General features: G+C 33.6%; 1 protein-coding gene across 1 annotated transcript; it reads left to right on the forward strand.

The window, feature by feature from the left end:
• Nucleotides 1-1,757: 1,757 nt before the first annotated feature.
• Nucleotides 1,758-22,859, forward strand: LOC122596661 (transmembrane E3 ubiquitin-protein ligase FLY1-like). The gene is made up of 15 exons (XM_043769280.1): nucleotides 1,758-2,150; nucleotides 4,476-4,548; nucleotides 6,280-6,407; nucleotides 7,117-7,232; nucleotides 7,836-7,896; nucleotides 16,007-16,073; nucleotides 16,159-16,236; nucleotides 16,333-16,490; nucleotides 16,648-16,707; nucleotides 16,815-16,908; nucleotides 17,391-17,558; nucleotides 18,333-18,661; nucleotides 19,164-19,280; nucleotides 19,481-19,641; nucleotides 22,504-22,859. The coding sequence occupies exons 1-14, from the start codon at nucleotides 2,019-2,021 to the stop codon at nucleotides 19,580-19,582; spliced, it is 1,683 nt and encodes a 560-aa protein (XP_043625215.1). The 5' UTR covers nucleotides 1,758-2,018; the 3' UTR covers nucleotides 19,583-19,641; nucleotides 22,504-22,859.

A 22,859-nucleotide genomic window follows, 5' to 3' on the forward strand; every position in this document is an offset into this window, starting at 1 on the left:
AATTACTGAAATGGTACCTAACGTTTGCATGATATTGCTGGTTTCATACCTATATGTTTTTTAATTACTTAAATGGTACATAATGTTTAGTTATTAATTTTTTTATATATTTTTTAATTTGTTTTATTTTTCTTTTATAAAAATTCTCCAAAACTTGTTATAATTTAATGAAAATAGTCAAAATGCACCTATAATCCACTAAAAAATAATACCAAATAGTTATTTCATAACAAAATATAAGTTTTAAAGTTCACGAATAACCAAAAATAGTAATAAAGTATCACACAAATAATTTTTTAAAAAAGATAAAATTTTCTTTTTTAAAAATTTCAGAAATACCGCAACGGTAATAGCAGAAATATCCAGGAATACCAGAAATATCAGCCGGTATTTACGGGTATTTAAAACATTGCTTTAAGCTTCGTGTCGCAGTAAATACTGACTTGTATTTCTGGTATTACCATTGCGGTATTTCCGGAATTAAAAAAAAAAAAAAAATTTCCTCGCAAATTTTTTTAAAATTGTTTTATGATACTTTATTGCTATTTTTGGTTATTCGTGAACTTTAAAACTTATATTTTGTTATGAAATAGCTATTTGGTATTATTTTTGAGTGGATTATAAGTGTATTCTGACTATTTTCATTAAATTGTAACATGAAATCAGCAATATCGTGCAAACGTTAGGTACCATTTCAGTAAGTAGGAAACGCGATAAAACATATTTACCCCTCACGTGCAAGTCACGTGGGAGAGGTTTTAACGGCCAGCTGACGGCGTTAGCCTCCAGTATGGTCCAAGTGGAGATTTGCATACGTTGGGTATGATCAGCGTAATTTCGAAAGGATAGGTATGAAACCAGTAATATGGCGTAAACGTAAGGTACCATTTCAGTAATTAACTCTAAATTCAATGTGTACGAAGATGCTTGAATCTTTGACTTGCTTGAAATTGGTCTATTTCGGTTCCTTTAGATGACAGAATGTAACCTGTCTCCACCAAACTGAAATGCTAGAACTTTTATATTTTAAAAGTGTTGGGTGTGGTAATGTTGTTGCAACTTCAAAAGATATTTGTGTAATCTTTAAGAATTAAAAGCTTAATCTAAACTAAAAGCTCCTTAAACACAAGATTAAAACTAAAACTCAAAATTAAAATCTAAAAGATTTATCTAAATAAAAGTTTATTGTTCAAAATTAAAAGTTCTAACATCTTATTTTTTTTTAACAGTGTTGACAAACATGTGTTTGATAGGTTCTCATCCTTCGAGTCCAACTCAAATTACCGAATGCAGCAAAAGTCGAATAAACCCCAAAAGACCCAAACCGCATAAAATATACTGTAGTGTAAATGCAAATAAATCTATAGTATATTATAAAAAACATAGACTCATGTTAAAAGTTACATAAGAAAATTGTCTAAAATATCTTTAATGGTTAAATTATACAATCAGTCTATATCATGTTAAAGGTTACATAAGAAAATTGTCTAAAATACCTTTTATAGTCAAATTACACAATCAGACTATTATTTTTTAAAATATATCCATATCCTTTATATCAAATTATTTCCACCACGAGCCGCTCTCATCACTACAACGTCACCACTACAACGTCGTGATCGCATTACACAGTAACATAAAAAAATTAATTAAAGTTAAAGTGGTAGTAGTAAAAGATACTCGTATTTGGTTAAATGTAAAATCCGTTGTTTACTTTTGAATACACCTAAAACGGGATACTATATGCTTCTATTACGCCACTAGTAGCGGCCTGTTAATTCGTGTTATACAAATGATAATGAAAATAAATCTACCGGTTGTTAGTTAAGCTTTCTTTATCTGTATATATCTTCCTTCCCTGAATCGGTTGGTTGTTTAGTTGACTTCATTGGAAGCAACAATCTCTTTCAATCGCCACTATATTCTTTTTATATCTATCTATATCTACATGTGTGTAGTTGTGTTGTGGAAATCAGAGAGTTGTGTGTGTGTGTGTGTTATCAGTTGTTGCTGTGTGGATGGGGTGGTTCAAAGTTAATGAAATTAGGGTTTTCTTATTCTTAGGGCTGTTGTTGTTGTTTCTATATTATCAGCAGCCTGTTTTAGGATTAAGGCCCTTGAGGCAGATGACCACAGCTCGGCCCGATGAGGTTTGTTTTCTTTTACCATCGAATTGAATTACTGAATGATAATACAGAATTACTGAATGATCACCCTGCATTGTGTTTTGTTTAGGACAAGAGCAAATGTTTCTTTCCTGTAATCCTTCGCATCACTTGTCGAACTCTATTATTTCGTTTGCGTAACTTTCACCTATAACCTGACCCTTTCGTAATTTGCAGCCTGCAACATGAGCATTACTTACTCTTCTAAGTTAAATCATCTACCATTTTATTAATATTTCTCCTTGGTTGATCTAAGAGTGAGTTAATTTGAAAACCATGCTGATAAAACAAGCTTTGAGGTTTTGTTAAGAGCTATGTAGTTAACTAGTTATAGCGGTACCAAATCATATATCGGTCAAGGACCGATATTTGAGATATCGGTTATCGCAGTGGTATAGCGGTGAGATAGCTGTAATTTAAAAATTATGCAACATTTATATATTAATAATAATTTTTTTAGAACGGCTATATATATATATAATAACCAATCGTATTCCCGCGCGATGTGGCGGTGGTGGTCGCAGTGACGGTTGACGCTGACGTCGGTAGCGGTGGCGGTGGTGGTGGCGCGATAGCGTTGTGGTTATTAATGTAAAAATAATTGATGTAAAAGGGGTAGTGTAGTTATTTAAGAGTAAAGGGTAGATGATGTATATTAAGTTCATTAAGAATATCATAGGTATTTCCGGTAGATATCATAGGTATTTCTAATGGAGATCCTTAAAATAGTTAATAAAGAGAAAGGGGAATTTTGGGTTTGTCAACAACTTAGTTGAAAAAAGTGAAGGGAGCCAAATGCTTTACAATGTACTGTAGATATAGATTAATACTTTATACTTGATAGAATTATTAAAAGTAAAGCTTAAAAGTGTCAATATCCGAAAAATTAGTGTTAATACTTGCAAAAATGAGTGTTTCTTTAACTTTGAGCCAAAAAAAATAAAATAAATTAATAATCGGTATAGCACCGCTATGTGGACTGCTATAGCACCTATATCAGTAAAAATAGCACCGATAATAGGGGAACCGCTATATGACCGCTATTTTGTTTGAGGACCTCTAACCGCTATAGCGCCGCAATTGATAATATAGATCAACAGATCCTCTCTCAGTTCAATAATTAATTTTAGGATAATTTCACATTTCATATACGATAGTGAGCTGAAGAAATATTTCCGTAGTTTTAGTAAACTTGAGGGAGCATAGATGCAAGGATGCTTTTAGAACATGCTTTCTTATGTTTCTGAAATTAGGGATAGCTATTCAATAGGGTGGAGGAGCTATATCCATATTCATATCCACATCCACAAGCATTTAATTCTAACTAGTTAATCTATATCTGTACTTATTACTCTGTATGTGGGTTTATATGTATATTTGATTAACATGGAGATAAGAAAAAGGTATATAATATACGTTTTTGTAAATTCAACCAAACATACCGTATATCTAAAAGTGAACTAACTTTGTTATACTACATCTAGCACCCTATATAATATCTAATATATCTAATAAATTTTAAAATGTATATATAAATATAAAGACACATTATATATTAAAAGTCATTTCGAGTGATAAATTGTTGACCCATGAAAGATATTTGGTCATCCATATTCATTTCCAGTCTCATTTAATTCATTCATACTCGCGACGAGTGGGTCATATTGGAGAGTTATTCACCGAAGCGTTATTCCCAGTGGTATTACCCGATATCACTTTTTATTCTCCATTGTATTAATACCTTCCATATCAGGCATTGGTGTTTCGCCTCAAACTAAACCATGCTGCATAATGAAGCGGTGGCACAACTTGTGCATAATTTGTAGTTTAAATTCTTGGCAAAAATGATGTTTTGTTTGTAGCCAAACCCTGGTATGAAGGGTTATTGGTCAGACAACTCTTCTATGATATGTGTCACAATATAGGTATATTATTCGAGATCCCACAATGATTGTATATAGTACCCTAAAGGCTTAGCTCCCTTGGATTGACTATTCCGAGAACAAAGTGGGGATTGTGATTCTTGGGGAGGTGGTCCCAAGGTATTACTCTGTATTGGCATTAGTGGCTTACATTGTGGCAAAGTAACTATCGTTTTTGCAGAAATTAAGGATTTAATACTTCTCAAAAGTGAATGATTTTGGGAAATTACGAAAATGCAAAAGTTAAAAAAACTCTTAACCTACATGGACACTTTTTGTTTAAACTTGTTCATTCTTGTAAGAATTTTGTAACACAAAACAAGGAACTCTATTTGCGAAATGAAGTTATACGAGTGAATTGTAACTCAACTCTCTTCGCTTCTTTCAGTGGCTCGTTGTGAGGAAAGATGAGAATGAATCGGGTCCGTTTTCTGCATGGAATATAACTGGGACTTACAGAGGTTAGTACATTTTGTAACTATCATATATGGATCTTGTCTGCATTTAGTAGTTATAGAGTATTGGCCTGTTATGGTTGGTTATGCTAATCAAAAAACACACCAACAAAGAAAAAAGAGATTTGAATCACACAATCAAAAACATATATATTTCAATTTTGTTTGTTAATGTATATCTCTTGAATTTTGCCAAGGGAGACAGAGTGAATTGAAACTTATGTCCTATACCTTTGCACCTTCCAAATTGTAGACAGGAATACGAACGTGAGAAGCAGTAATGGAGTAATGGATCCCTTCCAACATTGTAATTTTAAGTCCAATGTTGTGCATGTGAGAAAATTGGCAACCTTTAAAGGTTTTTAAGGCCAAACAATAACTAAAAATTTCTTATTGAAGATTTACTTAATGGTATATTTTTTGTGTTCATAACATTTAAGAGCCCAATGTCCCAAATTGGAAAGCTAAGTTTGGGTTATTATATGTATGATAGCTGAACTGATGGTCAATAATTTAGGTTTAATGAGTTTTATGTTTAAAGTCAAAAGTTCATTAGACTCCCGTGGTTTACTAGACGAGTCTTAAGGCTTCTTTTATTGCTCTAATACCGCTTATAAGTTGTACCATATATGAAGGGATGTCTAAGAGTAAATATATTGAGGGAGATTACATGTTACAACTATTAAAGTATAATAATAATTTAGGCACAAAGCCAGAAAGTTATTGTTGAGAGGGGGCAAACTTATAAAACAGTAAGCATGTGAATAAAGTTTCCACAAAATAAGTTTTTCAAGGGGAATAAATTTGTAAATACACTATAAATATCCTGTTAAAAACTTCTGGGCAGCCGAAGAAAATTTATGGGTCACTTATCTGTTTGGTTCTTACGAACCCTTGCTATTATTTTGGAAAGACGAATGTTAGTTGTTAGTAGTTACTTACCTTTACTATTTCGAAAGTTCATTGGCTCTCCCATAGTTTACTTGGCGAGTCTTGATGCATCTTTCATTGCTCTAATACTGCTTTTAATGGTACCATATATGAAGGGATGTCTAAAAGTAAATGTATTGAGGGGAGTTTACATGTTACAACTATCAAAGCATACTACAGTTGTAAAGCCTGAAAGTTATTTTATCATTTTTTTTATTTTTTTTTTATTTTTTTTGGGGGGGGGGGGGGGGGGGGGGGGTTGAGGTTGGGAGGAGGGGGGCAAACCTAAAAGCATAAATATTTAAAAAAGTTCTCCACAAAATAATTTTTAAGGGGAAAAAATTGCAAATACACTGCTAATACCCTTATACAAACTCCTTGTTTACATATGCATGAAATTTTGTGAGGGGCAACTGACCCCTTGCCCCCACCCAAATCTTTCCACACATGATTATATATAGACATGGACAAGGAAACACTTTGTGCTTAGTATATGATGTTAGGCCCAACCCTATTGTATTTTAACAATGAACAGAGTAGATAAGTAGCTACGGTAAGTAGATTACTACTGTGAGTCTACAACTACTTCATTTGAGTAGTCAAATACTAGCAAACACATTAAATCTTAATGGTGGTACATAACATTAATGATAAAACATGATTGCTTTATTTCATGGCAATTCATTTAACCAACTCTTTTACCATTTTATAATTTGGAGTGACTTGGTAGTGTGTGTGTGTATATATATATATATATAAATGGTAGTTTTATAGTTCATGGTGTGCTTTTTTGTCTTGTAATATCAGGGGCATGGAGGTTCCTTCAGTATTCAAATAACTCTAACAGGTTTTCAGATTTTATGAAATCAAGTGGGAATTCTGTTTTGGAGTTGATAACTAGGCCAACTAAAATAAATGGTGTACATTATGTTGAGGTAAGATGTGTTTATAATATAGTCTCTTGATGGCCTTAAATATATCTTAAACACAGATGTCACACATCTCATATAACTTGATGTGTACCTTTAATGAAATATAAGATCTTGAAGAAATTAGATATATTTAAGACCAATTGATCGCATGTTCATTACTCCTACATCTTCGATTACTAGTGTATGCGCAACTTATGAACAAACGATGTTTTCCATATATATATATACATATTTATAGGGTAACACTCCGATGAGAACAATCTTAAAATAAGAACGGTGAGAACACTTAAAAACATCATTTTGATGCATTAGAAGTCCATAAAGCTAACATAGTGCATAACTAATCATCATTATTTAAGTGTTTAACAACACATTGATACATTGATTCGTCAAAATCGAAAAAATCACGTTTTTTGTTTTGTGCATCTATCTTGGATGCATATTCATTAAAATGATGTATCCAACAAAAAACGTGATTTTTTCGATTTTGACGGATCAATGTGTTGTTAAACACTTAAATAATAATAATTAGTTATGCACTATGTCAGTTTTATGGACTTTTAATGCATCAAAATGTAGTTTTTAAGTTTTCTCATTTGTTCTCATTTTAAATTGGTTCTCATTTGATAGCCACCCCATATTTATATATATATATATATATATATATCGTCATAAGGATATCTAAGTTGCAATTGTTAATTTCTAATGACAGGGTGTAATGATATTTCATGATGTGTTTGATAATGAACCTCAAGTTGGCCGTGTCCAAATTAGAGTAGAAGGTGTCTACATATGGCCATTCAGACAACTTCGAATGGTAGCTAACAGGTAGCGTAGCTTCTTTCTTAAGCAATTGCACATGCACCAATGTCACTTCACGATTTATTTCCAATAACATCCAGTCCTATCAATGTCATACAAGAAAAAATTTAGGAGAAAGTGAGTTAAAGCTTTATCCTTTTAGTATGAAGGCATATGGCTGCATGATGTTGGCAGATGGCGTAGCCTAACTTGAGCTCCTCATAGCTACACCATTAACACAAATAAGTAAATAATATGAGTCCAGGTTAAAAGGTTCTAAACAATGTCAGATCATCTGCTGATTCATACCTTCAATATGAACTTTTACGGAAAAGATGACGTGAATTGATATCTTATTTTGTGTTTATTTTTCAATATAATAATCATATTGGGCCACTAAAACACCACTTCTGTTTTAGGGAATCAAACAAAAGTTTTGCTTTTATTTAAATCTTGTTGGTTGCTGTGGTAATACTATTACTTCCTGAACCACCAAATTGATGTTACAATATAATCTTTTTTTTTTTTTTTAATTCTTTTTTTTTTTACTTTCATTTTGTTGGTTTATCTGGAAGATGTTGACTGTATGTTGTTGCATTGATACATATGTATGATACTGTTCATTTGCAGTGGAAGAGAGGGAGAGTTTGGTCAAGACGAGGATTATATACTATCCAACCCATACCACCTGGTAATCCTTATTGATGCTCACATTGGTATATGATTTCGTAATGCGTATTATAAGATTTCCGTTCTATTTCTCCAACAAATGACTTTTTTATAGTTGGTGTCTTTTTTGTTCCAATGAGCAAGCCGAGGAAAAATAAATTTGCTATTGCTATGTGGATGATGGTAAACTAATAACAAGGAGATACTGAGGTAGACATGATCATTCCAATCCGAAGATAATTATAGTAATACTACCTGGACTATTAGTCTGGGACAATTACAGTATATATGCGGGACAAAGTTTGTCACTGTTGTATAGTTTTAGACATACGAGGGAGTGAGGGACTCTAGGGCATAGTAAATTCTTTTAGAGCAATAAATAGGTTAGTACTCGCGGCAACAATTCTGAATATCAAAAGAGTAACACATTATTTGTTGGGTTTGTGAAGGCCTTTGGGCTGTTTCTCTTTGTTTGCCTGTTCTTCCTAGCCGCCATCTGCTGCTGTTTAGCTGGCAGTTTGCTTCTGTTTTACAGCAGATTTTAGGAACTACCATTGCTGTTTTTTATTTCCTGTTCGATCATACCTGCGTGAGCCACCTACTGGCGCTATTTCACCACCTCCCCCCCTTGGTTTAAAAAAGCGTGCCTGAGCGCTAGGCGCAAGCCTTGGAGCTTTTTGGTACTCAAGGCGCAGGGTGTACAAAAAGCGCTCACTTTTTTGGCTTTTTTGTGAGCTTGGGCGCTAAAAAGCGTGAACTTTTTGTACACAAGAGGATGTTTTTATAAATAAGTAATTTTTTTTTCTTACCTCTTCTTTCTCAACAAGATTGACCTCTTCTTTCTTTTTCCTCAACAAGACCAACAATCTTTTGAGAGTTTCTTTTCAAACACCAAAATTGTCAAAGCGAGATGACGAGTATCTTATTGATGGTGTTTTGGTATTCTGTGTGTTATAAATACATATAAATAATTTATAATTTTTTCTCATAAGTGTGCGCCTTGCTTACGAAAAGCTCGCCGCTTCCGAAATGGACCCTATCGCTTTTGTGCGCCTATTGCCTTTTAAAGCCAAGCTCCAGCTGCCGGCAGTTGGAGTTGCCGCCACCTTGTTGACACCTGTTGTTTCGCATCAGATCTGGATATTCTGTTCAAATCTTCGGATTGAGGTAATTTGTTTGGTTGTAGCTGATTGATTTTTTATGTTGGTGTTTGTGATTTAGGGTTTTTGAATTTTGGGGTTTTGGTGTTCTTGATTGGTTGGAAGATATAAGGATTGGTTGTTGTTTGATTGGTTTTTTCTGTTGCATTATTTTTTGACGAGTGTTAATCAACTAGCTGAAGCCGGAGGGTACCTTTGTTTTTTTTTCTCTCTCTCTCTCTCTTTTTTCCCCCCCCCCCCCCCCCCCCCCCCCCCCCCCCGTTTGTCATTATGGCTAAAGACGGGAAATTTGTGATTGAAAGTTTGATGGTTTAGATTATAGTTGGTGGAAGATGCAGATTGAAGCATTACTTAGTCAAAAGAATCTGGATATGGTACACGGGAAAAAACTAGAGAAGATGGATAAAGAATAGGAAGCTCTTAGGGATACCAAGGATAAGAAAGCCAGAGGGATATTACATTGAGTTTGAATAGAAACGTGGCTTATACCATCATGTTTGAAACCACAGCTAGTGGTATGATGTTGGCGTTGTCATATATGTATGAGAAGCCTTTTGCGGCTAATAAGGTATTCTTGATGATGAGAGATCTATTTAGTATGAGAATGAAGGAGGGGAGCTCAGTTACCGGGCATAAACAATCTGAATTTTATTCTGTCTCGATTGTCATCTGTGGGTATGCCTGATAGTTGGTCCGGGATTGTAACTGCTATTACATGCCCAGTGGAACTGTCGGGATGACTTTTGAAATAGATTCACGACTTGGTACTTGGGGAAGATATTCGCCGAAGAAAAGTTATTGTTTGGGGTTTCATGACAAGTTCATTGTATCTTGTGCCTGTTCTGCCTGGGGAAGACGAATGCCAAATTTGGGCTCGCCGATTCGGTAGTTAAACGAGTTCAGTTGACGATAAAGAACTTTGGGACTCAAGGTGATCTGCTTGAGCATATTCGGAAGTCTAAACGTTACAAGAGTTTCGTAACAGTGTGAGTAGGTGAGTAGTTCAACACTGTGGAAATCTACGTTGGGTTTAGAAGACTAGGGATCCGAATGAAATCTCTTCTGAAAAGTTACCGTTAGTGGAGATTGTTCCTTCGAGAAGTCTTAGAATCTACTTTGTGGGAGTTAGATGAGATTGAGGATCTGAAGTTGCGGTCTGCTAAGACCGTGTTGGGGCCGTCTGAGGCTCCAACGAGGCCCTTTGTTTTCTGACGAGTGGGGTCTGCTGTAACTAGGTGTATCATGGTTTGAAGTTTGGTTTGTTCGTTGAGCTCGACTTGTACATCTGTTCTGTGTGTTTTGGGATTAATGATTGTTGAAAACTTGGATTGTTGTTGATACGGATCAGGAGGTGGTAGAAGGTTGGGCTGGGCTGGGCGGGCTCTTATTAATAAATTACAGTTTATTATTATTAGATATTATGTGTTCTCCAAGTTAGGGTTAGGGTTGGGTTATGTCTAATTTAAATAAGGCTTGTAGTCACTGTGTTTTAGGTCATTGGAGATTATTATTATTTTAGCTTACTGTCTTTTATCATTAGGAGCTGTTGAGGCTTCAACTCAGTCCTGTCTATCTAACAGCCGACTTTAGTTGGCTTTATTTGTGTTTATTGTTCGTGTTCCTTCGGTTTCTATCTCAATAATCAGCTTGATACATATCAGTTGTGTACTTGTTGGTGACTTGTATACTCTCAAGGCCTTCAAATGGGAGATTGTTGGGTTTGAGAAGGCCTTTGGGCTTATTTAGCCATGGCCTGTTTTAGTTGATGTTTAGGATGCCAGGTTTTCTTGTTCACCTAGCAAGAAACCCTAGTTACTTCTCTCTCTCTATATATATATCCTAGCCTATGCATTGTAGTTTGTCGTATTGAGCTTAATAAAAATCCCTAGTTGTAGCTGTGGATTGGTTCACACACGTGTCAGATACCACATTATATTCTCGTGCTCTTTATTTATCTTGTTTGTTGCTTCCGCTGTGCAACCTGTTCCTAAAATTATTATTCTCACACCATTATTTTTCCTCTATCGTGTCTACTACTCTTCAAGCATTTAGATTTTTCCCAACACTCAAATAACATATTCAGTGGTTATTATAACTTAGATTAATAGAAGCACATCGAAACACGGGTTTTGATTATTCAATTTTGATTATTCAATCTGATGCGATGAGTTTTAAATTGCACCTCTGAACACCCATTAAATAGGCTAGATAGGAGTTTAGAGAATCTATTGGAGGAGATGTATTGTTTTTTAAGGGTTCCAACATAGTATTTAGTAGATGGTACACGTGTAATCCATTTGGTTGTTTTTCCTTTCTTCTCGGGAAGTTGAAAAAGGTACATGTTTGGTTTAGTGCTTGGCCGTCCAGAGGGTTATTCCATAAAGCAGCACGTGTAACACCCCACCGTTGGCGGAAACATGAGGTGTCATGAAAAGTACAACACGACATGGAATTACATAGATACTGCTAAATGAAATAAAATATAATAAATAAATTCCCAAAAGCATGAGTTCAAGTCATAACAATGTTAAAATAGCTTATTACAACCAAGTTTAAAAAGAAATAATCCAAGGCATGTTGCCTTTAAGTCTGACAATTAATAAGGAGCACTAATCTCCGAAGTCGAAGCCTAGCATAGCAGTCTTAATCCCTGATTAGCCTGAGTACCTGAAAAGTATACTAAAATGTGTTAACACAAAGGTTGGTGAGTTCGTAGGTTTTATGTCACAAGTCTAGTCAAAGATATAAGTCTTTTGTCGATTCTTTTAAGTCTAAACAAGTAATAGTTCAATATATAACGAGGAGAGTTACGCCATAATAAGTCCAAATGTCTCAATGTCTGAAAGTCCGGCCTTACGGTACCTGCCTTAATCCAAAGTCTCAAGTCTCCAACACAAAAAGCACGTCAAGTAAGCACGTCATTAAGCACAACAACAAACACATAATCACATACATACAACAGGACAGAAGCACGTCAAATGACATAAGTAACTCTATACGCACAGGCTCAATATTGAGCATAAACAGAAATCGACAAAAACTGTTTAAAAAGAACAAGTATAAACTCACCTGAAAGCAGCACAAGCACAAATACCCTAGATGAACGAACACGAACAGTTAAGTACACCTGAAATAAGCTCACTATCCGTCCAAAAGTCCTGCATTGTCCACAAGTCACCCAATAAGTACTTACTTAATTGTACACGTCTATGTCCTATACTAGTGTCTTAGGAAATGCCATTAGGTCTTGTCCAATGTCTTAATATATATATATATATATATAATAGTCCTTTGTCCTTAAAAGTTGTCCAAATAAATGGTTCGTTTAATAATGTCACGTTTTATTGTTTATATCCCGTCAAGTCTTCGTATCAACGTCATTATAAAATATATCAAGTCCGAAAGGTCATATAAGTTGTACATCATCTTTACAAAGTCTTTTAATCTTTGCATTTATATATAGTCATTATAAAATATATAAAGTCCGATAAGTCATTGATAATGGTTATACAAGTGTATAATTTATATAGTCTTTACAAAGTCTTTTTAATATATATATTTAGTCATATGTCCATATTAGATTTAATCCTTATATATATATACATATGTCCATATCAATTTAATTCTTGTATATATATATATGTCTACTTAAATTAGTCCTTTAATATATTTGTATATATATATATATCCATATTAATTTCATTATTATAAAAATTGGGATTTAATTTTAATTACACATCAATTAATTAAAATATAATTTTATTTATTTAAAACTTTAATTTTGACTAAAATACCAAAATAGTATTCAAACCCTAATCCTTATCAATAAGCCGTCGTTGACCAAGTTTGACCGAACCAAACACTAGATCTAACACCAAAATACAACCCAAATCCAATTTTTGAACCAAAAGAAATTTTCCGGCCGGTTTGACCGACTTTGACCACACCATAAACCACAAACAAGCTTAGATCCGGTTACAACGAAGGATTACATCGCGATTTCAAGACCATCAACATGATTTACAACTCGGATTTGTACAATATCTTACCCGAAATCATTCAAAAGTCATATATAAACTCGGTTTTAATTAAATTCGTATATATTCATATACTCGTGAACCGAAATTACAAAGAATACATCAAATCTTGACAAGGACGAAGATTTTGGATATAGACTTTTCGGATTAACAAGACTTTGTATATATGCATATACACTTATATAAACCAAAAATATTATTCAAAACATAAAGATTTCGGATTTCCAAAAGTTTTCGGGTCTATAGATCTTGGATCTATAGATTTCGGGTATGTTCATGTCCAAGAACACCAAACAATCGAAAATATATATATATACACTTAAACATTTCGGATCTAAACCCATATATTCATAATCAAAACCGAATTGTACATATATTTTGAAACACTTTTCAGATTTATACATAAACCAACACATACATACCCAAACCGATTTATATATATACCCAAAGATGAATTTTTTTTTTCAAATCTATATAGATATATACTAGATTTTAGACCCGTGTCCAACACTGAACACGGGGTTTACGATATTATCAATATTAGATCTTCATAAATTTAGTTCATAAAAGCTTATAATTTTAATGATATACGGTTTTAAGTGTGATACTTTGCAAGTTGTAATACAATAATCACATGGTCGTCACTATCATTATTTGATGAAATTGTTTATCGTAGTCATTCCACAAGGCACATGCTATGATACTTTCTCTATTATAGAATTTTTTGAAACCAGTTGTACTAATAATGTAATATTATTATGAAAGATTAGTAAGAATTAAAATATAAACATATTTGTAATTAATAACATTGTAAAAATAACTATTTTAGTTATTTGTTTTTATTAATAAATTATGTAAAAACTAAATATTAGCTATTATTCTATCGGATATATATTAGCTATTATTTATTTATTATATTAAAATTATTGGGTAAAAAGTGTAAATTTGTGATGGAAAACAAAAAAGTGTAAATTAAAGTCAAAATTGAAAAAAAAAGTCAAATTAAGAAATCGAGAGTTGTGATTGGTCGATAAGTTATTAGAGCAACTGTGCTTTAGTATAATAAAAGATATGTATATATATAGCCGAATCTATATATATAAATGAAAGAAATCCGTGATTATTAAGAAGAAAGAAAAGAAAAACGTTTAGTTTCAAATACCTAAAACAATACTCACCAAAAACTAAAAGAAAAAGAGGAGGAGATGAAGATATGGTAGTGTTTTGTGGTGGTTCGGTGGTGGTGGAGTGGCGGCTGGCCGGAATTCTGGAGAGAGGGGAGGGGGGGGGGGGCTGAGAGGAAAAAGGTAGGGAGGGGAAGAGAAGTGAGGGAGAAATGAGGGATTAGGGTTTATTTTTCATTATATACCCCGCCATAACCCTAATTACCTTTCCTTTGACTTTCCTTTAAAAGTGTTTGACCCGACAATTCCAGAAACTCGAGACCCGTTAAATCATTTTTGTCGACATATTTAAATGTAACTCATCAATAGCTTTCTAACGGATATAAACATGTGTATATTTGTTTATTAAACCTTTAACTGATATAATTTTAAGTATTTCATTTATTTTGGCATTTCCACAAGACGACTAGAATTCCTCCTATTCTCGAGTCTACGTGCAATTTTTCTAAAGTCTAAAGGCTCATAAAGCTCAAATAAAACACAAACCCATTTATTCCATGATAAAGTCTTAAAGTCTAACGACGTAGATAAACGAAACAACTAAAAATGACCGGAAAAGTAATTCAGGAAAAACGCTCAGATGACGGTTGTCACAGCACAATAGTAAGGTCATTCTATTATGAAATTCCATATATTATTTCCTTTTTAAGAACTATATGTATGCTACGGTCGCATGCAGTTAGGAGTATTACATCATTTACAATCCAAGGTCTTCCAGATATTCTTAGCTGAGATTAGACAGTCACATTCAAGACTAGGGGGTGTGCTGAAAAATTAATTGACAAAGTTTGATGAAATAAGTTTACCATTCAGCATCTAAACACAGAATAATAGACTTGTGGGCTTGATGACAAATGATCTAGGCTGACTAAAGTGTTGATGGAAGGCCAATTACTGGACTAGTCTAAAGGAGTTTCAGATATCCAGACTCCAGAGTAATGGGAGTTTTGATGACAGACTCCAAGGCTGGATCTGTCAAGAAATCTAAGAATAAGTGTTTCATCATTCTATTAACATCAAGTGTGTCCATGGTTCTAAACTCCTGAGTCCTTATATGGGTTGTCAGCTACTGTTTACCAAGTAATCGTCCTATGCAGGGAGTACTAGGGTTGGAACTATAATTTAAATTTCTTACGTATATGTATGATATATGTATGATATGTTCGTGACAATAGATTTATGCACATGATGAATCTTTGTTTCGACTTACTTTTGACCAACTTAACACTGTGTTCTGACGGATTTGACCAAGTTTTGATGGAGTTTGACCATGTTTGAGCAAAATTTAACCAAACTTGTTTTTTATTTCCAACACGTGTTGGTCATTGACCTTGTGGCAAGTGTTCAGAAATTAGCAGATTACTTGGCACTGTAATCCTACTTTGACAAAACTGAGCGTGGGAGTCGTGAGTAACCGTCACTCCTATGTTCATGCTAATGCCAGATAAATGAGCTGGGGTCAACTAGACCGGCAGTAGTATAAGTAGAATATCTGCCGTCTATTACAATTAATGTTTCTCAGATGTACTCTATTCAATTGTGTTATAAATTTTAAGTTTTTTCAAGCTGATATGATCAGCGGAGAACAAAGGAATCATGTTATACGTGAACTATCTAAACCGATCTGATATGAACTCTCTGGTCTTTATATAAGTTTGGTACTTTCTCAGCTAATTTAACAAACTAAAAAACTACCATAGGTTTCATTATTATTTGTAATTGTAAACTTGTGTATTCTTACACATTTTCAGCTTGGAGTTTTCTCATCACAAGTCTTCCAGGAGTCTTCACGGGATAAGATCTGGAAGAGTAAACAACGTAATTTTTTTCTTCTTTTTCATACACTTTGTATCAAATTGATTCATTTTTCCTATGAAGTTACTATTTGAATATGTTCTTGCAGTCCCAATCAGTGACATGGATAAACACTGTAATGTTGAGATCTCTGCTCAAATTTCTCGTGTCTCGTCTACCCAAAATGGTACTGCAGCTATTATATCTTTCGTTGAAACTTCATTTTTCTTGTATGTGTGACGTAACTTTTTTAAGTGCATTTGGATTTTCTCTCTTATGGTAGATGGAGAGCATGATCGTTATTACATGGAAGGCCTAATGGAAAGCCCTTCGGCTGATGATGATGGAGATTGCTTCTCACCCATGCTTATGAATGCTACTTCAGTCGACATAGAGGTTTACTACAACAAAGCAGTTAATTACACATTAATGGTCACCTTTGTATCCTTCAACTCACCCCTCATTTATTTATAATTGATAAATTGATTATATATGTTTTATTAAAATTAGCTAGCTACATCTTTTATAGTCTGTTATTCTGATTGATACAAAAAGATCAACTGCTTCTTGTTGTTCCTATAACGTATTGGTGTATCAGATATCGTTCCTCCAGGTTCTTCTTCTAATTCGACAGATGGAGCATAGTAACACACAATCTGTAAGATTTTCTAGAATTTTTACTTCTTTTTTAAGTAGTTGTGATAATTTTTAAGATCATTATACCCTCTGGATTTGATACCAATGTGGATTGACATTCTGTTGCAGGGGGCTGCAAAAGTTTCAATTGTAATGATTGGACAACAGGCTATCATGGATGCCTATCTTTGCCTTTTACATTTGACTGCAGGGATATTAGTTGGTTAGCTTTTATACTTAATCTAAGAAACTTCTGCATTCCTTTTTGGTGGCATTTTTTTAGCAAAAATGTTACACTTATGTTGATTTCTTGCTATATTTCTTATTGTAAAAAGTTGTGGACACTGAAACATTGCAATCTGTAATATATGGCATAATAGAAAAATTAGGGGTGTGGTCAAAGCAACAATACAACTCATATATGACAAGTATATTAGTAACTACATATTGAAAAGTTGATAAACCAGTTTGTTTTAGTGAAGTAAAAATTAGTTAGAATTGCCCCACCCTTCGATAAATATCTTGCCAAATTTTTCTGTAGTGTTGTGAATACAACTTAGTCTACAAGCAAAATTTTCAATTGGTCTATTATATTATATTCTTATTTTCCCTGTACTTTCTGATCCTGATGATTGATTTCCCTTGATATTATTTAAGTCAACAATATTTCTTCTCTGCCAATTGAATACATTTTCTGGTTTGCAGAGTCACTGTTCAATGCGTTCGCAACTGCTGCTTTTTTTAAGTTTGTTGTATTCTCAATCTTTGAGATGAGATATCTTCTTGCTATATGGAAGGCAAGTCGGTCTATGAATACTGGAGAAAGCTGGGAAGCTATGAGACGTGAACTTTCAGTTCTTTACAGTAGATTTTGTAAGTAGTTCTTTTTGGAACCATGTTCTCTAATTTCTCTTTAGTTTAATTCATTGTTCATGGCATAGTTCTTTTTAGTTCGCTTCTATGCCATTTATAACTTTCCCGGTCACTTACCTTATTGTCCAGTATAATTATAAGTATTCGCCAGTCTGATTGCTCCATTGATACAATTTGTTGGTCTTTAGAAAGCACTGAGTAGAGTCTCTCTGATGTTAGAAAAAACCTACCGTTAAACACACTAGCAGAATAAACTTCTCCAGATGAAACGGACATAGGACAATAATTAGTTGGTAGGTAATAATGGAGACTCTTCATCGTAGGTGGTCAATTGAGAAACCTTACATTTTTCTATAACTATAGAGTATGAAGAGTAGCTAAAGAATTTTCCATGTTAAATGATGCAATTATCATGTCACTATCAGAAACACAGTTATGATTAAACACACTCACAAACTGGAATTTGCAAGAAAATACAGAACACAAAGATTTAACGTGGTATCTCACATACGGTGGGCTATTACAGCCCATTTAAGAAAGCAGCTTCTGGAATAAAGCATCCCTTTAGTGGGCCTAAGACAACATACGGCCAGCAATCTTGCACTTTGGTGTATACATGTAGTATCAATTTGATAACAGTGATGAATAAATTTGTTAGACCGGCTAACGTTGTAGAACATTTGTAAATCCTATAATGCATTTGTTGATTCATAATTAACCTCATTGTTCATGCTTTCTTTGTCTTATTTTACAAAACCTCTATCTATTTGGCAGATGGAATCCTTTTAGGTGGTATACTGATCATGTATGAGTTCCACAAATATCTGCACCCTATACTTCTAATTTTGCACTCGTTTTGGATTCCACAAATTATCACCAACATTGTTCGTGATTCAAGAAAACCGTTGCACCCTCATTATATAGTGGGAATGTCCCTGACTCGGCTTGCAATTCCTGTTTATGTGTTTGGATGTCCTCACAACTTCATGCGGATCGAACCTGATGAGAGGTGGTGTATTAGCTTGGGTGTCCTTGTTGGTTTCCAGGCTGCAGTTCTCCTCTTACAACACTATCTTGGATCCCGATGCTTTATTCCTCGCCAGGTTTTGTGTCCACTTTTTTCCATGTATCTAGGTGTGGCCATTTGATTCGTTTATCTATAAAATGGGTCGATCTGGTCGTGTTCTAACTCCTACACACCAACATAAAGAGAAGCTAAAACGGAAACATGTCATATTGGTTGAACGGGTTACAGGGGATGAAAATACACAAAGTTATCTTATCGTATGCAACTTTCTAAACGATTGTATGTAAAGACCATGCTTATTATTGTATAGGGTCATCTTTGGAAATGATATCCGTTGGTTGTTTATAAAAGAAGTCAATAGGCTTACAAAAAGGTCCCAGCCAACCAAACCAAACCCCAACATTATTTCATTAAGTAGCTACATTAGTAGCTTTTTATACATTAATCCAGTAACCAACGAAGATCAAATTACAAAAATATTGATCACTTTAATCTACATGTTTGTGATTAGTCACAGATATCATTATAGTTTAGTTCCTTTAATTGATACTATTTTTCTTTTTGCTGTATACCTGCAGATTTTGCCTGAAAAATATTGTTATTTTAGAAGGGTTAATCAGGACTCTATTAATGCTAGTGATTGTGTCATTTGCATGACTGCAATTGATCTTACTCAGCGTCCAAATGATTGCATGGTATTTATCGACATCTAGCTTTTTAATTATTTTACAAGATCTCTTTATAACTTGATTTGTTTTATTCTTTAGGACCGCGTGTTTTTAATTTCTTATGTTATACTAAAACATGGATTAAATAGATAATTTGTCAGGGCATGATTTGTTTATTCAATATTTGCATTATTTTCTCCATGAATTTAACCAATTTTTGTTTATAGGTTACTCCATGTGAACATTTTTTCCACTCTGGCTGTTTACAAAGATGGATGGATATAAAGATGGAGTGCCCTACTTGCCGACGTTCACTCCCACCAGCTTAAAAGTTGATTATAAGGAGATGAACCAATTACTCGACCAAGCTGAACATTTGGATATCATGGTTAGTGACGCTTAAAATCACTATTTTTATAATATAACATGATAAGTTCAAGAATGACGAAAGGAATTTAATAAAGGAGTTTTCCGTATGTTGATTATGATCAAAGAGGGGTTTAATATATAAATAGGGGTTGGATATTGTAAAACAAGTATTAATGTAAAACAAATAAGATAAGATCTTGACCTTTAGATCATGGTAAAATTGATGCACGAAGATTCACGAAGCAATTGATGCACAATGATTTTCATGATGCATGGTAATTTTTAGAGAACAAAACCTACTGTTTTATTTTTTTTACTTTAATACTTGTTTTATTTTACCTAAAACATATATATATATATAGGGAAAAGGGAATATATGGCTGTCCGGCACCTAAGCTTAGGTGTGGAACCCCTCACATACTAATATTTTATTATTTCTTGTTTAATGAATAAATGCATGGGACCCCATGATTTTTATGGATTAAAAAAACAATATGTGAGTGTTCCACACCTAAGCTTAGATACCCGACGATCTTATATTCCCATCCCCTATATATATATATATATATATAGTCTCGACAATAGCAAGAAGTATGTCGGACCCATTTTGTTGTCTGGACATTAACTAGAGAGGGGTTTATGCCTTGGTCTGGAAGCCTAATCAGTAGGGGCCTCGTTAATCTGATTTTAGAGATTTTTTTTTTTTTTGTATCGTTTGAAGCGAAGATTTTGAATTTTCAAATAATAAGCTTTCCTTAAAGAGTAGAGAAAAAGTGCTTTTATATATAGTTAAAGAATTTTGATTTTTTTTTTTTTCTTAAATTTAATTGGGACATTAACTAGAGAGGGGTTTATGCCTTGGTCTGGAAGCCTAATCGGTAGGGGCCTCGTTAATCTGATTTTAGAGATTTTTTTTTTTTTGTATCGTTTGAAGCGAAGATTTTGAATTTTCAAATAATAAGCTTTCCTTAAAGAGTAGAGAAAAAGTGCTTTTTATATATAGTTAAAGAATTTTGAATTTTTTTTTTCCTTAAATTTAATTGGGTTTGTTAATATATAGTTAAAGAATAAATTTTTATATTGCTCTTCAAGAGTCGATTTTATAGTTAAAAAATAGGTATTTCAGCATTTCAGGTCACAAATCAACTACTATGATGTTAGGATGTTTGTCTGGTCTTTTTAATTATGTTTCATAGTGTTATTTTTCATTGATTCAATCAAGACATTTAATCGGCTTGAAGAGTTTAATTTTTTTTCCCTTTTATATTCGTGTTCGTAAAAACTGTTAACACCCCAATTTTCAATGACAAAAATGGAGGGTCATGATAAAACTTAACAAATTACTAAGTCAAATTACAAAGTTTGAATAAAAACGGAATAATCAATGATAAAATGAAACCTTGAAAATCTAGGGACAAAGTAGTGTATCAATAATAATCTAAAAAACTAAAACCTTCCAAAGTTCCAACTAAAACTAACGAAGCTTCTTCTGCACCATCTAGTTCCAATAGCTCTCACTCGGCTTGCTCTAGGCTAAGAAAACTATGACTAACCCAATTGCTCAATCTGTGGATATAGAAATAAATAAATAATCTAAAAAACTAAAACCTTCCAAAGTTCCAACTAAAACTAACGAAGCTTCTTCTGCACCATCTAGTTCCAATAGCTCTCACTCGGCTTGCTCTAGGCTAAGAAAACTATGACTAACCCAATTGCTCAATCTGTGGATATAGAATGATGTGTAAAAATATGCAAAACAGACGAAGATGTTTTTCGATCAAAATCTTTAATTGTACAGAAGATTAAAATTTGTTTTAACCGACAAGAGTCTTAAAATAAATCTTAGTAAGTCATTGATAATAAGAAACCAAAGCATAATTATATGTTCAATCAAGTATTTCACATTTTCAATAAAATGATTTTATTGCACATCAAAATATAAAGTTATCAAAGATTACCACCCAAGGCTTCATAATTTCAACTCCATCAAGCTCCTACATGAACCAGTCAACCAACAAAACAGAACAGATGCTACATGAACCAACAAAAGATACATTTCATATCGAGTCACATGAACCAACAAAACAGATGCTAGACATATATACAATGCCTTGGGCCTGCGACCCTACAAATGTGTGATGGTGTCTTGTGCACAACTATCCACCTTACCAAAACTTACAATCCTAGTGTTGACCCTTACGCCTCAATAAGAACTGGCCAGTGATCTTGGGGCCCACAAAAAGAAGTCAACGTGAACTGATCTGTCACAGTGTTGTCACACTATTGGTGCTCCCAATGATGTGTCTATGTTACCCCCATAGGTGGCTAATAGTTTGGGGTGATACAAATTATAAACCTACACAGATTTCATAGACAATCTCCAAAATTCACTTTGTTATGTCACAGAATATCTCATGTATTTCTTTTCACATATTAATTAGCAAAATTTAAGTTATTGGTTTAGCAAAATAGGATTCCAAATGACTAAATAAGTCATATTTGTGGGACTTTAAAACTATAGAATAAGCTAAAACTAAGATGATCAAGTGTGGGTCGCTGAAAGGGCCTTGCCGAATTGTAGTAGCATTTGAGAATAGATTTTACAAGCTTACCACAATAGAAGTGCTGTCAATTTTGCATAATGTCTTAAAAACTACTTCCTAGAATTGCCAAATGGCTTACAATACATTAAGCTGAATGCCTTTGCACAAATCTTTTCATATTAGATGCATTTGTCACATAGCACTATTATATGGTAAATTGCGTATCAGAAGACAAGTAATGGGTATATTATTAAAAATGAAATGTACCAAGTTTGACATTAAAAGTTAAATCTGATTGTCATTATAAACTCACTATCAGAGTGTATGGCTGAATGCAGATTGGTCATATAACTTGACATTTAGCCTCACTACATCTCGATACACCAAAGTTGACTGACAGTGAGCATCCGGCAGGCTGCATAAATGTATATTCTACAATTTGTAAGTCATTATAAACGTGTTTTTACTGACCCCAAGTTTATTGCATCTACCAATGACAATTGATGCTTTCTTCGAAATGATCATCACATCAGATCATCCAAATTTGACATGTGAAACCACATCTTGAGCTACTAATTGTACATTTGTTAAGGTGTATATATAATTGTAATTGTAGTATGCATTGGCTGATCCTAAAGAAATTACTTGACAATATCCTTATTTTCTTAATGGTATATCCGATATCCTTCGAGTA

The sequence above is a fragment of the Erigeron canadensis genome, chromosome 4 (genome assembly GCF_010389155.1).
Source record: "Erigeron canadensis isolate Cc75 chromosome 4, C_canadensis_v1, whole genome shotgun sequence".
Taxonomy (NCBI): Eukaryota; Viridiplantae; Streptophyta; class Magnoliopsida; order Asterales; family Asteraceae; genus Erigeron; species Erigeron canadensis.